Source organism: Salmo trutta, chromosome 14 (genome assembly GCF_901001165.1).
Source record: "Salmo trutta chromosome 14, fSalTru1.1, whole genome shotgun sequence".
Classification (NCBI taxonomy): Eukaryota; Metazoa; Chordata; class Actinopteri; order Salmoniformes; family Salmonidae; genus Salmo; species Salmo trutta.
The window spans coordinates 33,481,625-33,499,658 of NC_042970.1; the positions used below are offsets into that span (position 1 = coordinate 33,481,625).

General features: G+C 39.8%; 1 protein-coding gene across 3 annotated transcripts in view; it reads right to left on the minus strand.

Moving 5' to 3' along the window:
* Positions 1 to 6,693: 6,693 nt before the first annotated feature.
* Positions 6,694 to 18,034, minus strand: part of LOC115207877 (sodium-coupled neutral amino acid transporter 3-like) — a 60,679-nt gene continuing 49,338 nt past the window's right edge. For 2 of the 3 annotated variants that reach the window (XM_029775411.1, XM_029775409.1), the window contains 7 exons: positions 16,055 to 16,134; positions 15,549 to 15,649; positions 14,930 to 15,054; positions 14,546 to 14,690; positions 13,530 to 13,633; positions 7,862 to 7,897; positions 6,694 to 7,681 (listed from right to left, as the gene is read on the minus strand). In XM_029775411.1, the coding sequence (XP_029631271.1) occupies positions 7,583 to 7,681; positions 7,862 to 7,897; positions 13,530 to 13,633; positions 14,546 to 14,690; positions 14,930 to 15,054; positions 15,549 to 15,649; positions 16,055 to 16,134 (690 nt within the window). In that variant the 3' untranslated portion in view covers positions 6,694 to 7,582. Of the gene's footprint in view, positions 7,898 to 13,529; positions 13,634 to 14,545; positions 14,691 to 14,929; positions 15,055 to 15,548; positions 15,650 to 16,054; positions 16,135 to 18,034 lie in introns of all 3 variants that reach the window. The other variant, XM_029775410.1, reaches the window with a different exon arrangement.

Sequence of the window (18,034 nt, forward strand, 5' to 3'; positions counted from 1 at the left end):
ACACCACACTCCGAGTGCCCTCACCTCCTCCCTGTCGGCTGTCTCGTCATTGTTGGTAATCAAGCCCACTACTGTTGTTTCGTCTGCACACTTGATGATTGAGTTGGAGGCGGACATGGCTACGCAGTCGTTGGTGAACAGGGAGTATGGGGGGGCTGAGCACGCACCATTGTGGGGTAGTGTTGAGGGTCAGCAAAGTGGAGATGTTGTTTCCTACCTTCACCGCCTGGGGACGGCCAGTCAGAAAGTCCTCATGTAGCTGGTTGACAGAATGCCAAGAGTTAGCAAAGCTGTCATCAAGGCAAAGGGTAGCTTCTTTGAAGAATCTAAAATCTAAAATATATTTTGATTTGTTCAACACTTTTTTGGTTACTACATGATTCCCCATGTGTTATCTCATAGTTTTGATGTCTTCACTATTATTCTACAATGTAGAAAATTGTAAAAATAAAGAAAAACCCTTGAATGAATAGGTGTGTCCAAACTTTTGACTGGTACTGTAAATCAAAACATTTAATACATGACTGAGAGCATCTTCATTTGATATCTCATTAACTCTAAGTTTGAGTTATCTAATTTAATTCAGCAAAAATCAGTTATTGCCGATGACATTTTTCTCATTGTAATGAATAGGATAAGGCCGATTTCATTATAGTGAAAATTGCTTACAAAACACATCTATTTCGTCTTGAAAACATAATTCATTGTTGTAGGGGAAATTAAATAAAACTAGTGATTCAAGGCTTTACAACTAGATGAACATTGTTAGGTCTATCTAGTTTTTTAGTAGAGTTTTTACTTGTATTTATTTTCAGCTTGTTACAAGACTAACTCATCATCTTAAGAGACCTGTCAGCATTGCTCTGATTGTTTAACAGTTGTAAATAGATACAGAATAAATGACTCTACTGTATTTGTTTAGTCAAAGCTCTAAATTCAGTGCCATAAAAGTTCAATTAGTAGCCGGGGTGTTTATTTGCTTCAATCACTGAATGCAACCGCCGCTTATACAGGCTTCTATTTGAGCCAGGTGGCTATTTCCTTAATGCACACAGCTTCTGCTCAATAAAATGTTGAAAAGACTACCACACTGTTTACTGTGACCAGTATAAACATGATCAAGTCCATTCTCTCACATGTTGCACCTTGTATCACCACCAGGTTTAGCTGACCATGCCAAACCACACAGCTGTCTCATCCATGGCAATGATGTTGCTCTCCTCAATCTTCTTTTGGGTAATCTGTACGGTACTAACTGAAGTTCACTCGTAAACAATTTATTTAGACCTGATGTTTATTTGAAACAGACGTTTATTTGCTGAAATATGTGCCGATGGCTGGCTATTAAAAGGGACAGACGATTACATTTAATTGAAGTTTTACGGTATGCATAGTTTGTAAGCATCTCACTTATGGCTCTTGGGTGTCCCCTTGTGGTCTTGGGTGTGCACACAAGTCTGTATGATCAGAATGAAAACATCAATTCCAGATACTAACCCTTTTCATTAATTGACTCAGGATGCATTATTTATCTTAATCATTGAATCAGAGCTGAAAACCTCAAGACACTGAATGTCAGCTATTAAGATCAGATCAATTAGGCTGTATACTCTACGTGGTAGTATGTCTACTGGTCAGGCAACTCCATTTCCTCACAGCCAACTGATATGGCAGGGACAGTATCTGAATGTGAGTGAACCATATTTGACTGAAAAAGATGCCAGTTGATGAGCTCTCCTGAGCAGAGTAGCTGTGTTAGCTTGTTGTCAGCACAGAAGACATGCCACTTCAGCTTAAGCACAGCAGCCTACACTCATTAATCCCCAAGGCCCCTTTTCAAAGTTAATTACATTTCGGTATTGAAAATTGCTGGAGGAGTAATGAAATGAACTTATTCATATTAGACAGTATAAAATAAATACACTTGTATCGAATGTGTCCACATCTTGGGCAGAATGATCTTTCACTGTCTGATGATGGATCATTACAACAAAGCTATTTTTTGCTTTGTCGAAATGTACTTTAATTGTTTCCCTGCCAAGTCAATCTTAAAACAAAAAGTCTAGTTCAAAATGAGACTCTCTTTGAAAAATGCCATCTGAATGGAACAAAATGTATTACAGTGCATGCCAAAAAATAAATTGAGGCTATATATATATATATATATATATATATATTGAACCTTTATTTAACTATGCAAGTCAGTTAAGAACAAATTCTTATTTACAATGACGGCCTACCCCGGCCAAACCCGGACGACACTGGGCCAATTGTGACCTGCCGTATGGGACTCCCGATCACGGCCGAATGTGACACAGCCTGGATAGACTCATCTTGTTTTCAAAACCATGAATTCGTATAGCTTCTCAACACCAATACACTGTTCCAATACACTGTTCCAATATTCTGTTCCAATATTGAAGTATAAAATAACTGTTTGTTGATTGATGGAGGGGTTTTGACAAGTTAGTGATCTGTTGAAACCTAGTGATTCATTGTCACCATTGGCAACTATACGGTGTCAGTTAAGGCCAGCGTGCGTTTTCACATGAACATAAACGCATCATCATCATACTTCAGTGAGCAATCTGCCCGGGAGCAGTAAACAGCACTGCTTAAAATAGAGGCGATGGGACAGAATGTGTGTGATTTGTGTGTCTGTTTGATGAACATCAACTATTAAATTATTTTCATGCACAGTATGAAGCAACATGTTTATTCTAGGTTTATTTAGTACATAGTGCCATCGAAAGGGACATATTTGGTGCAATAGGACATATTTAGTAGTTCCAAAATCATGATGATGAAAAATCCAAAAGTATAATGTTATTTTATTATTTTTATTGCAACATTGTTTACAGTACAATTACTGCCATCAATGTATTCAAATATATTGATATACAAGAAAATAAAGACATAAAATGATGGGCAAATAGGTTTAAAAGCACTTCAAAAATTATTACATTTATCTTTTTAATTATCAAACTAAAACTGTACCTGCTATTTACATTATGCAAACTAGATATGCATATTGAATGAAAAGGGTTTACATTTATATACATTATTTATAAATGCTGGCCGAAGTCAATATTTCATTAAAGTTGTTATAAACTCATATACCAATTTCATTAAATCACACAAGGAAATGAGAGCATGATACTGTATGGAGCAAGTTACCAGACTAGTCAAGGAATCATATCAGCCACTTTTACAATGTCTGGTGCTAATAAATTATATTTTTAAGGGCTGATACTGTATGTCACAGAGAATTTTGTTATTTTATTTAACTAGGCAAGTCAGTTAAGAACAAATTCTTATTTTCAATGACGGCCTAGGAACAGTGGCCTTGACTGCCTTGTTCAGGGGCAGAACGACAGATTTTTACCTTGTCAGCTCTGGGATTCGATCTCGCAACCTTTCGGTTACTAGTCCAATGTTCTAACCACTAGGCTACCTGCCGCCCCAGAATAACATACCGGTAACAGTTGTATATGGCATCAGAATAACACAAACATGTTGTTAAAATATCTGACTTTAAACATTGATCTTTATCTAAATGGAAACAGAATCATCTGTTAAGCTATGACATAAATGAGTAATAGACAGAGAGAATAGAGCTGAGCTGGCTGATACTGACAAGTCTCTCTATATACTGGAACATGCAGACTGGTCACCATTCTCTGAGGAAGAGGTGATCAATGATTGATTGAGAGAGTACTTTTTTTGCCCTCACAACTAGGTTTGACAGAACAATGATACAATACTCGTGTACAATATTACAGCACTCACTGTATGTAATGTTGAATCTGCAACTTCATCACAAGCAAAACAACAGAGAGAGACAAGGGACATTTCACCTGATCTATCAAACCTGCTCAACACAAGGAGTTGGTAGACAGGGATGTTTAGATAACTGACCAGAAATAATATGCCACTCATACCTGACAACACTCTAGTCTGAAATTATGAAAGGTTCAGTCAGGCTTTTAAATCTTACATGCTCATTAAATACTGCATAATGATAAGAGATCAACACTTCAGTTACACGTATGGTTAATGAATCCCTTGATCGTTTCACAATACAATATAGTGTATAAGTACCACAATTCAAATACAACACATCCATGCTTCATTTCAACAACATGGACACACTTACAATCCCCACAGTACATCCACTGTACACAGTTGTGTTCTTTCCATATTGAAGCAGATGAACAGACATACACCATGTTCACACACCATGTTCACACTTAAATCATTGCAGGACTGCTGAGCACTATGCAGACACAGAACAGGAGAGAAAGAGCTTCAAGTAGTTGGAGGAAACATCCTTGTACCATGTTAGACCGTAAATACATATATTTTTGTAATGTAACATACACAGGATTATATAACTTACTTAAGATTTAGACACATTTTCATAGATTGTTATTACAAAGGGTAGTCCATTAAAATCATATCTATAAAATGTATGAGTATCTTACAAATAAATTGTTTGCATGTCAATTGATTAATTGGCTATCGGAAGAAGTTGTGCTTATCAGCTGACAGTGCTATAACTAACCACCTACTTTGCAGGGGTGTTAGAGAGACATTGACACCACATTGTGTTCTCATCATGGCACCATGTCACTAGATTAAACTTTAGTTAGGGACCAAGCTCAAAAACGGGCTTGTCCTGGAAATAATCATATTTACACATGCCAATCTTGATTCTCCACGTAATGAATTGACCCTGTGAGTTTTTAAAATATTTTTTTTGTTCATCTCTGATTACTTTTAGTAAATGTTCAGAAACAACACAACAACAAACCTGGGTAGAGAGCCTCCTCTGCCACTTAGAACACTGGTCCTAGATCAGTGAGCCCTCTCAATATCAAAACATGACGATGCAGAGATATACAGCCCCACTGATCCAGGATGAGGTTAACAGTACACTCCACCTCCAACACCTCGATAACAGACTCTCATACTGAGGAGGCAGCTCATAGCCAGGCTGAAGAGGCAGCTCATAGCCAGGCTAAGGAGGCAGCTCATAGCCGGGCTGAGGAGGCAGCTCATAGCCGGGCTGAAGAGGCAGCTCATAGCCGGGCTGAAGAGGCAGCTCATAGCCGGGCTGAGGAGGCAGCTCATAGCCGGGCTGAGGAGGCAGCTCATAGCCGGGCTGAGGAGGCAGCTCATAGCCAGGCTGAGGAGGCAGCTCATAGCCAGGCTGAGGAGGCAGCTCATAGCCAGGCTGAGGAGGCAGCTCATAGCCAGGCTGAGGAGGCAGCTCACAGCCAGGCTGAGGAGGCAGCTCATAGCCAGGCTGAGGAGGCAGCTCATAGCCAGGCTGAGGAGGCAGCTCATAGCCAGGCTTTCCTTCCATTTTAGACATCAGAGCTGCTCCTTGAACCATGAAAAAGCTATTCTGATATAGTTCAGTGCACATATCGAAGAGACACACTAATGTGAAATGCTAGCCTTGATACTGTTGCTTAGGATAGACTGGAAAGTCCATACCCAATCTTTCTTTATCAAATAAAAATGATGAAAAAATATATATATATATCTCTATATATACAGTACCAGTCAAAAGTTTGGACACACCTACTCATTCCAGGATTTTTCTTTATCTTTACTATTTTCTACATTGTAGAAAAATAGTGAAGACATCAAACTATGAAATAGCACATATGGAATCATGTAGTAAACAAAAAAGTGTTAAACAAATATATTGTAGATCTGAGATTCTTCAAAGTAGCCACCCTTTGCCTTGATGACAGCTTTTCCCACGCTTGGCATTCTCTCAACCAGCTTCATGAGGTAGTCACCTGGAATGCATTTCAATTAACAGGTGCGCCTTGTTAAAAGTTAATTTGTGGAATTTCTTTCCTTCTTAATGTGTTTGAGCCAATCAGTTGTGTTGTGACAAGGTAGGGGTGGTGTACAGAAGATAGCCCTATTTGGTAAAAGACCAAGTCCATATGATGGCAAGAACAGCTCAAAAAAGCAAAGAGAAATGACAGTCCATCATTACTTTAAGACATGAAGCTCAGTCAATGCCAAAAATGTCAAGAACTTTGAAAGTCTCTTCAAGTGCAGTCGCAAAAAACATCAAGCGCTATGATGAAACGGGCTCTCATGAGGACCACCACAAGAAAGGAAGACCCAGAGTTACCTCTGCTGCAGCGGATAAGTTCATTAGAATTAACTGCACCTCAGAATGCAGCCCAAATAAATGCTTCACAGAGATCAAGTAACAGACACATCTCAACATCAACTGTTCAGAGGAGACTGCATGAATCAGATATTCATGGTCGAATTGCTGCAAAAAAAACACTAAAGGACACCAATAAAAATAAAAAAACTTGCTTGGGCCAAGAAACACAAGCAATGGACCAGTGGAAATCTTTCCTTTGGTCTGATGAGTCCAAATTTGAGATTTTTGGTTCCAACCGCCATGTCTTTGTGAGACACTGAGTAGATGAACGGATGACCTCCGCATATGTGGTTCCCACATGAAGCATGGAGGAGGAGGTGTGATGGTGTGTGGGTACTTTGCTGGTGACACTGTCTGTGATTTATTTAGAATTCAAGGGACACTTAACCAGCATGACTACCACAGCATTCTGCAGCGATACGCCATCACATCTGGTTTGCGCTTAGTAGGACTATCATTTGTATTTTAACAGGACAATGACCCAACACACCTCCAGCCTGTGTAAGGGCTATTTGACCAAGAAGAAGAGTGATGGAGTGCTGCATCAGATTACCTGGGCTCCACAATCACCCGACCTCAAACCAATCGAGATAGTTTGGAATGAGATGGACCGCAGAGTGAAGCAAAAGTAGCCAACAAGTGCTCAGCATATGTTGGAACTCCTGTTGGAAAAGCATTCCAGGTGAAGCTGGTTGAGAGAATGTGCAAAGTTGTCATCAAGGTAAAGGGTGGCTACTACATGATTCCATATGTGTTATTTCAAACTTTTGGCTGATACTGTATATATATATCATACTGTATTGTAATGGTAGAGTCAACACACTGCACACACTGTACAGTTGCATATCAGTTGCATGGTTCCATCCTCTGATATCGGTGAGGAGTGAAGCCGAGCGTGTAGATTAAGGACGGCATCTGGCCACCGGGGTGACAACACCAGCACGGGTCACTGGACGTTGCCACAGTAACCACCGCTCTGCCTCTGTCCAATAGCTTTTAATGCCACATTTCCTCAGCTATTGCACCGAATATTGCCATGACCTAACTACATCAATAACTTAACACAGTAGACTTGACCTACAAATATGAAAGAACTGTCCAGCCTCCAACGTTCTGTTGTGTCTTCTTCTCCCCTACTGAAAGCTATGTGGTTATCTAGACTAGAGTGTGGCAGTTAGATTCTTGCTGTGATTGACAGATTACACGTTTATAGGGTAATAGATTATGGGTCTGGTCTGGTCTGGTCTGGTGGGCAGGGCTGGAATGGGAGGTGGTGGCAGATTTAGCGAGCCAACATGACTTTCCATTTGTTTGTAATGCACTATCGTCTTCCCCAGGAAAGTATGTTGGCCTTTCCCTCTATACACAGTTTGGCTGGGGCTACAATTCCATGTACCTTGAGTGAGAAGCAGTCCAACGAGGAGCAGAAACCTCCAGAAGATTGAATTCCCCATCTCTAGACACTATTGCCCACTCATTCTGGAGGAAGAGATAGTGCATCTTCTACTAAATATGATCCATGACAACACAGAGAAAATACAATACAGGTCTAGATTTACAATTTAAAAACAGAAGACTTATAGAAGCAGCCTAATGACCGCTGCTGGCTTTGCTACTCCCCGACGTCCAATCAATGAGGATAAAGCTGAGGCTCATTACCATAAACAGGAAGCCTATTCCAGCGAAGCAGGCAGCCTGCGAGAGAGAGGGAGAGAGAGGCAGAGGAGAGGGAGAGAGGGAGAGAGGGAGAGAGAGTGAGAGAGAGAGATAGAGGATGAGAGAGAGCTAATGCACACACTTGATAACTCTGTCACTGAGTTTCAGCCTTCATGCACTCAAAGTGATTAAACCACCATTATTGTAGTCTGGGTCCTGTGTACCAATTTCTTTACGTTAATTATGATATTAGTGTGGCATGACATTAAAACTGCATTACTCACTCAGCACATATTTCAAATGGATACTGAATGGATGAGTAAATACATTTAATCTGCATCATCTATATTTAGCACTTCAAACATTGTTTCAGCACATAATCTTCAGGCACTCTCTGTAGATATTCTAATCCAATTGAAAGCTCACAGTCAAATTCCGGTAGCACTTTTAAATAACTCCGCATAATAAAGCATTTCTAATGGATTAGTAAATAGTTTATTTATCATTTATTAATCATTACTCCGTTCATGAGATGTTTAATATAGGTCCTTATAAACCATTTACTAATCATTAGTTACGTATTTTTATGAGTTGCCTCGTCAAAAATGTGTGCTATTTATACTTTATAAATACTTAATAAATGTTTTGAGTGACCAGTGGAATTTCTCACAAAAAGATGGACATGCCATTGGTAGACGTTTCAGCAGTACCCGATGCTCCTTAAGGTCTCAAAATAACCCAGAACATATCAATGGTAGAAGAATAAGCACACAACACAGGATGTTAAAGGAAACATGTTGAACATTTAATTCACAAAACCTATTGTGAAACAACTGTTGCAAGGGCTTAAGGAAGAGTTGTAATGTGAAAGTTTTGCTAATGTTGTCAACCTGGCGAACGCAAACTAATCATTAAACATGGAGATGTAGTTACACACAACAGCTGTCCGGACCGGCCATTTTTTCTCTAGTGGGTTTTTATCCCTTCATTACTACTGATATGTGATCTAGGTGGAGATTTTACATGTCTGATTTGCAGGTAGAAATGTTACATGTATAACATTTCAACGCTTCCTCTGCTTCAGTCTTTTAACCGCAGACTATTTTCACACATGGCTTTGTTTGGTGGCACCTTTACTGGGCCTCTAAAGGTAGTAACTCTTTAAACGTAATGGCAAAATCATTTATTCAGATATTTATTTCCTGACCTCATAAGCAGTCAATGGACTGCTCTTAATCTCTCGTGGACAGATTCTGCTTGTAAACCGAAGAACCGTTCGAGACGGGATGGAATGGTTAGGATAATGAGCAGCAGTAGTTCGGGTATTTGGGTTTTCGTCATGGGATTATATGGACATCTGATTCACAAACACCTTTTACCGTCTCTACCGGTCGCACCACTAAAAGCTAGCAAACGTGGACATTTCACACCTCTCCATGTGCTACATTCACCCCTCAAATCTATTCAACAACGACCCTGGCGTTGAGCTGAGGGCAACTGTAAATTCAAATAAATATTCACCTCTGTAAAGGATGTCACGCCGCTTAGTACCACTTACTCCTGATTTTGGTGCATACCGAGCTCGAACCAGGAACCTCTGCTTTACAAACACACGTGACCGTCCTCACTCAAGCGTCTCTAATGGTCGCACCACTCAAAATCCACCAATTGAGCAGCACAAACATGGACACTTAAAGCTGTGGAGTAAATTTCACACTTCTCCATGTGCCACACAAGGGTGGAGACTTTGCAAACCGGAACTCCCAATTTCTAACACGTATGGACCCAGAATTTAATCAGACAGGCGCAGCTGACCAAATGATGCAAGATTTGATTTCTGGGTTAACCGAGAAAGAGTACCACAGTATGAGTCGTTACACCCATAAAACCTAGCTGTCTTTTAGAAACATTTAAAATAAGGGCTGTGATTCGTGTAGGCTTACCCTGGCATGACGTTTTGATAACCGTGTAAATCTCTCTTGGACAAGGTGACTTTTTCAATATATTTGCCTGTATTTACTCCCAAAAATGAAATGCTAATTAGCTGCTAATGTGGCTATCATAAAGAACTACAAATGCCATGATGATCTGGACAAGACTGCCGTATCGAGTAGGAATCTCTGGATTAACTATCTAATATTAGCTAAATGTAGTAATGAATAAATTGGGAACATTTCTTTAAATTCACAATTCTGTGAGATTTCTTGTGCAAGTTTTAAATTGACACAATACCTGTTAGCAAAGGTGTCAGCGAGAGATGACTTGCCTGAGCTTGCAGGGATTGGTAGTCTTGCATGATGTCTACTTTGATGCAAGTTAGCATTTTCAAATCTGAGAGTAAATAGTGCCAAATATATTGATAAAAGTCACCTTGTCTGAGAGAGATTTACATGGTTATCAAAACGTCACGCCAGGGTAAGCCTACACGAAAAACATCCCTTATTTGAAGTGTTTCTAAAATCCCCAATGGGAAAAATGAATGGTGGGAAAACGATTGGAACCATATCCCCGTTTGACCACTAGGTTTTATGGGTATTATGACACCTCCACTGTGGGGCTCTATTAGACTGCTCTAAGGAATGGCTGCAATTCACACTTTGGTTTTGGTAGAAAAGTCACTGCCAAGAAATGCTTATATTAGTATTTTCGGACTAAAATGTGTATTTTTCTCAGCATAGTTACACATTTACACTATAACAATAGTGTGACTGTTTTGGAATAACATTTTAAATATATTTTGTTTGACATCCTCGGTAAACATCCTCTGTATTGTGTGCTAATTGTTTAAACATTGATATGTTCTGGGCTATTTTGAGACGTTAAGGAGCATTAGGTAATGCTGGAATGTCTATCAATGGCAAGTCCATCTTTTTGTGAGAAATTACACTGGTTACTCAAAACATTTATAAAGTATTTATAAAGTAGAAATGAGGCCACACAAAATGGCTTAACTAATGATTAGTAAATGGTTTATAAGGACTTATATATATATATACATATACATATATATATATATATATATATATATATACACCTTTATTTAACTAGGCAAGTCAGTTAAAAACAAATTCTTATTTACAATGAACACCGGCCAAACCCGGACAACGCTGGGCCAATTGTGCGCCGCCCTATGGGACTCCCAATCACGGCCGTGATACAGCCTGGAATCGAACCAGGTTGTCTATAGTGACCCCTCAAGCATTGAGATGCAGTGCCTTAGACCACTGCGCCACTCGGGAGCCAGATATTGAACATCTTATGAATGATCTTATGAATCATTGTTTAACACTATAAAATTTTTTATAAATCTGTGATTAGTTTACTAACATTTACAAATGTGGGAGTAATGATTACTAAATGATGAATTAACTATTAACTAATCCATTATAAATGCTTTATTACGTTGAGTTATTATAAAGTGTTACCCAAATTCCTTCTATTATGTGCCCTTATGCTTAATTGTCCACATGCCCATACTTAACAGACATAAAAGATACATGTCATGTGTGTAAAAAATGTATTATCTTTAAACTCCTAAGGTCGATGTCTGCGCCCGGTGGAAATCTAATTAGCGTAATAAAAATATCCCCGTAAAAATCTGTCAGTTTAAGCTAGAGATATCTTTTTATTGCATTGGATGCGTCTCAATCCACCGCATCCACTTATGTTGCACTTCCACATCTACGATAAAAGGTGACAGAGAGTTTGAGTTTGTCAGACCATGAGGCATCCCGAAAATCGGTCTTCTCACAAAATCTTCTGTAACGTCCGAACGGTTTGGCCTAAGAACTATTATGACCCCTCTATGGAAAGGCCTCATAGGCCTCACAAGACTCGTCTGAAGGTCCCCCGGTACCAGTTGAAAAAATGTATGGAGGTAAATATGGAGACTGTTTACTGCCAAAAATAAGGGGTTAAATATCTCAGATATAGTGGAGACACTTCAAAACAAACTTCCTTTACATTTTGGATGGGGGGACTGTTCCATGTAGTGAGTCTGTTATTCAGTGCATTTGGATGGGCTAATAGCAGTAAGGCCCCAAAAAAATGTTAATCAAATAATTTATCTTTTGTATTTTTGTGGGATACTACAAGGGGTCTTACATTCTAAATGAAATAGCAAAATTATTCTTTGTATGACCTTAAAACAATTATATATGTTAGCTTAGTAGAATCCACCCCCTCCTCGGCTTAGACCATGGCGGTCAGTGCCGTTTAAGATGAGGGAGGCCGATTGTTTTTCATGACCATGGCCTTATTTCTATTACAGAATAATGGATGACTCTCATTCATATTCCATTCACCCAGTTCAATGTAACAGCGATAGGTTAAGGATACTACATGATGCTCAAATGTTCCCTATACCCATCATGGGGTGCTACAACCTAGCCTATGAATGAACGTTTACAACGTAGGTGCACACAGGTCGAGAGACAAATTTGAGGTGACATTCAATACCGCCTTGCACACTCTTGCCTGCATTTAGCTGATATAGGGTGTAATCATTAGTACAACAGTTGCAAACAAGAGTTTCTATTGTACAAATTCAGGTACTTTTATCCCCATTTTGTTCCATTTGCTTCCGTTTAAGAAACGTTTTTCAACAGAATCGGCAGAATACACCCCTGATCAGATTTTGCATGGGTCCCCAGATCCTCAAAAAGTTCTACAGCTGCACCATCGAGAGCAGTCTGACCGGTTGCATCACTGCCTGGTATGGCAACAGCTCGGCATCTGACCGTAAGGCGCTACAGAGGGTAGTGCGTACAGCCTACTACATCACTGGGGCCAAGATTCCTGCAATCCAGGACCTATATAATAGGCAGTGTCAGAGGATAGCCCATAAAATTGTCAGAGACTCCAGTCACCCAAGTCATAGACTGTTTTCTCTGCTACCGCACGACAAGCGGTACCGGAGCACTAAGTCTAGGACCGAAAGGCTCCTTAACAGCTTCTACCCCCAAGCCATAAGACAGCTGAACTATTAATCAAATGGCCACAGGACTTGTTTCTCCTTCATTTTGGAAGAAATGAATTTGTTCAAAACTGTTCAACTATTGTCTTTCTCTCTTTGAGTCAACTATTCACCACATTTTACACTGCAGTGCTAGCTAGCTGTAGCTTATGATCTCAGTACTCGATTAATTCTCGGATCCTTTGATTGGGTGGAGAACATGTCATTCATGCTGCAAGAGCTCTGATAGGTTGGAGGACGTCCTTTGGATGTTGTCATAATTACTGTGTAAGTTTATGGAAGGACCTGAGAACCATGAGCCTCCTAGGTTTTGTATTGAAGTCAATATATCCAGAGGAGGACGGAAGCTAGCTTTCCTCCGGCTACACCATGATGCTACCCTACGGAGTGCTGTTGAGGCTACTGTAAACCTTCTTTGTAAAATATTGTGTTTTAATCAGTTATTTGGTGACTAGATTATATTTAGTTTAGTTTTATCTAAATAGGATAACTTTAATGTTTTACAATTTTTATTTTTATTAAATTCACTGAAGAGGATCCTCCACTTCCTCCTCTGAGGAACCTCCACTGGGACAAGGCTAAGACTCTTATGGGTTAAAAACCAATAGTTAACAGTAATCTGCTGAGTTCCAGTAAGACATGACATGAGTCTCTATGGCTGTAGGATGTAGGGGGGTGCTAGGAGACATCACTCACCAGGATTTTGGGGGTAGAGCGCATGGGCTCCTCCTCTTCGGGTACAATGCGGATGTAGAAGACAGCAGGGAAGATGAAGATGAGGCAGGGGGCAGATGTGGCACCTGAGGACAAAAAAACTCTGTAGCCATCGTGTCAAACAACAAGATCTACAGAACCGTAGAATAACAAGAGCCCAAATTAACAGCGAGGAAGTAGCCTAGTGATGTCAGGAAAGTCACCAAAAAGTATCCTTTGTCTGGTGTCAGAATGACACCAGCAGAAACAAAAGAGATTCCATTCTAAAGGCTTTATTGGCATGGAAAGTGTTGAACTTAGTGTTAAACACAGCAGATTACTATTCACCCAACAATACTCATGAAACTACTCAGAGTTGGGACAATAAGGTGATAAAACTACAGCATACATGTAAAATGCATTATAATCCTTGATGAAACGATTGAACGTTTCAGTTGCTTTGATCACAAGACTTTATCATTTATAATATGCATTCCTGAGGTGATTCAAGAGCTTTCCCCTAAAATGTCTCCAAATCTGTCACTTTAAGTACAGTATTACAGCTAAGGATTTAATGCATAGTCGATCAAATGGTCTAGGGTGAAATGTAAGAGGCTATGACCATCACTATGCGAGGACCCCCCAGTTCACTGTAAGGTAGCCATCTGTCTGTACAATGACATTTCCTCTTAGCAAAGTCACATTGACAGTACAGAAAGTTAGACTGCTTTATTCCATAAAGGTTTGAATTAAAAGTATATTCCTGATGTTTAGTTACTAATTGTTTAGCATTTTGGCACAAATTTAAATGACACATAATATGTTATATTAATCAATGTCTCACCTCATTAAACCACAAATCCTTAGTACCATACTTTAGAATTTTTATCAAATCACCAAAATCCCTAAGCTTTTACTTACAGGCAGGTGTGCCCTTTTCTGTTCAATGAGGTACAATTCCAGGTAGCCTTGTGTCTGGAGGCATACGTTCTAGAGATGTGCATTTTTTAAATTCCTACCGATGATGCCGAAGATGCCCAGGATGTTAGGGGCGAAGATGACCAGCATGTTGATGAGGGTGAGCAGGGTGACAGCAATGACAATGTGGCGGGGCCAGTAGAATGTCTTGTTGGGGAAAAACAACTGCTGGATGGCTCTCCTTACCTGAGAAGACCACAGGGAGAAAAGCACAGTTACAACACTATTCTTATTCACAGACACACACTTTCATCAAAGAGCAGAAACCCACTGCTTTAATATAGTAATATGCTGTTTTAACAGATGCGTTTGTCCAAAGTGACAGTAACATACATGTTAAGTATACATAGTATACATCTTTACTTCTAGACATACAAAGTTTCATTGAGCCAGACACAGTGTGTGTGATAAGAGGTAATACTCACAGGGAAGAGCACTATGGGGACGGTGAGTGTGACAGCGGTGAGCACGGCCAGACGGACACAGAGGATCAGGGTGTCGTACGGGTCCAGACGGCTGTAGGTGTGCAGCAGCTCTGACTCCACCTCACCTATAGGGGGCAGACACACAGGAGGAGGGCTTAACGAAGCATCAATAACCATCAACTCCAGAAAGAGCAGAACATTTATTACAAATGATATGCAACATATCATCATCACATCAATGTTTTTCCATCAGAAGGCATAAAAAGTCTGGCTGATATGTTACATGCTGCTCATCTTTGTGCTTGGAGCCTTATATTGAAATATACTACAGTAATATACTGCTATGATTGTGCTTATAACAATGTCATAGAGTAGAATCACTGGCATATTACAAATTGGTTTGATATGAGCTACGGCCACCAGGAGGAGCAGTTACTTCATAATGATTCTCTACCACTTTAAAAACAGCCTCCGAAGCCTAAAAGAGCTTTCTTTGACCATGCAAATGAATGGCAAATGTGAGAAGTGGCTTTGTGTTAGCGAACTGAACTAGCCTGAAGCTCATGTAAAATGGGCCTGGGGGGAGCATTATAATGACATGGAGGTGAGTGGGCCTCACCATAGAAGGTCAGGTATCCAAACAGAGCAGCCAGGAAGTACATGGTGTACATGACTACAATGGAGATGTTGGACACATGCTGCATCCTTTGCTTGGTTGGGCTGAAATCAGAGAATATTGGATGATGTGATGTCACACACGCTTACACACACACCACACACACACCAATATGCCTACAAAAAAGGTCAGTTTGAGCTTTAGGGCATTTTTTATTTGTTTGGGGGTTACATAAGATCCAAGACTCTTACAAAAGAATATTATATTGTGGCTGAACATATGTCAGATTGATCTAAAGTAGGATGATTATTCAGATTATCACCAGGCTAGCCATGCGTATTTACACCTTACTGAGAATGCAAAGCAGTGTGCTATATGACACTGGCATATGAGTAGCCAAGCACAAAGTTGACATAATGATTTTCCTATCTGTAGGATGACTGAACTGAATTAAAGGGTCCGATAGTAAACAGCAACAATGTTGCATCCTGGGAAAGTAGGGCACCTACTTTTTGAGCTCGGTGTAGATGGGCAGGACCTCAGGGTGGCACACAAAGGCAAACGCCAGGATGGGGATGGTGTAGGCAGTCTGGAAAAAAATTGACTGTGAAGTCACCATGGATACGGTGGCGCCAGCCCCAACCCTCTTACCACCAACCTAGTGTTTTACAGGCCATTAGGGCCTTGAGGCACACATCAAACAGAGCAAATTATTTCCTGTGATTAACTTGGACCTGGCTACTGACCAACGTTTAGCCTGCTTAGGGATGCCTGGGCCATAAGTATATCAGCAGGAGGGACTGGTCTAACTACCCGGGGCGACTTGGGAAATCTCATGCATCTTTAGGGGATGCTGATTATGGGTTTGTATACACTAGTCAATAATCTACCACTAATTCCCTAGTTTATGACTGACTACACAAGCCTACAACTGTACTGTTACTAATAGTACTGCATAATATGAATATCAAATACAATTGTATTTGTCACATGCGCCGAATGCAACAAGTGTAGACTTTACAGTGAAATGCTTGCTTACGAGCCCTTTCCCAACAATGCAGTTAAAAAGTAAGAAAATTAACAAATAGATTAAAAGAAAACAGTAACACAATAAAATAACACAAAAAATGAACAATAACAAGGCTATATACAAGAAGTACCGGTACCGAGTCAGTGTACTGGGGTACGAGGTAGTTGGTGTCACGGATCTTTCATTACACATACCTGTCCCCATTTCCCACTGATTAGTACTTGTATAAGTGTGCCTTTTGGTTTCCATTGAGTGGTAGATTATTGTTACAATGTCCATTGGTGTGTGAGAGTACCTGTGCTGTGTGTTTTGGGCTTTCATGTCCTTGTGGAATGCGCAGATGATTACGGGTCTCGTCCCGTGTGTTAATCATTGTGCACGTGTTATTTATTTGAGGTACTCCTCGCTCTTTTGTTTTGGGTTTCTACCCTGTGTTTTGTTACGTGTTTCTTTGGTCTTCGTTCCCGCGTCTTTATACGGCACACCGTAATTTGGGATTAATAAAAAAAACTATTACGCATTCCTGCGTCTGTCTCCCGAACCTTCATACCAACGTGACAGTTGGATTGATTGATTGATTGAGATAAAATGTACAGGTAGGTTTGGTTAGGTGATTGATTTAAGTACACTGTAACTTACCTGCACTCTTAAAAAATAGGGTTCCAAAAGGGTTCTTTGCGGAGGGATAGGGTTCTACCAAAATCCGTTGTGATCAGAAAAAACAGTTTTGGAATACAAGGGTTCTATGTAAGGCAAAGGGTTCTACTTAGAACCTTTAACATCCTAAGAACTGTTTTTGGAAGAAAGGGTTCTTTGATGATTCTTTGGAAGGCAAGAACGATTCTTTGAAAGGCAAGAAGGGTTCTACATAGAACATGTATATTATATCCCAGCATGCTCTATTGCAGGGAGATTTTCAGAATTGTTTGTTTTACTATAATATCTGTGTTTTCGCGTGAACATTGATTGGTTGATTAATATTATGCTACACAAAGATAAATAACATACAGATTTCTAAACTAATCCAATCTGTTAGTAATTTGATTTATTTCACCCATTACTGAGATGGTTGTTCCAGTTTAGATGATTGAGGTAATCTCAGTACTAAATCATATCTACCCTGGCAGTCTGAATGGAGACTGCAGGTAATTAACAATTTGACTTGTTGGATGTCCTAACTCTGGCTGGATTCCAATATGAATTACACATCACTTTGCCAACCAGCATAATGTGACTTTCAGGCATGATGTGGCCTGTAAACCAGGAGATTCCTAACACCACTGTGTCTAGGCCCTCAAAGAAAGGCCAAATTGTATGTGTAATGTATTGTCATAAATATTTTTTTTATTTAACTAGGCAAGTCATTAAATAGTTTAAAATAAAATTTTAAAAGCTAATAAGGCTGGTGGAACACTTCATAGATGGTTCTAGGAAGAATCTTTAGATGATAAAATGGTTT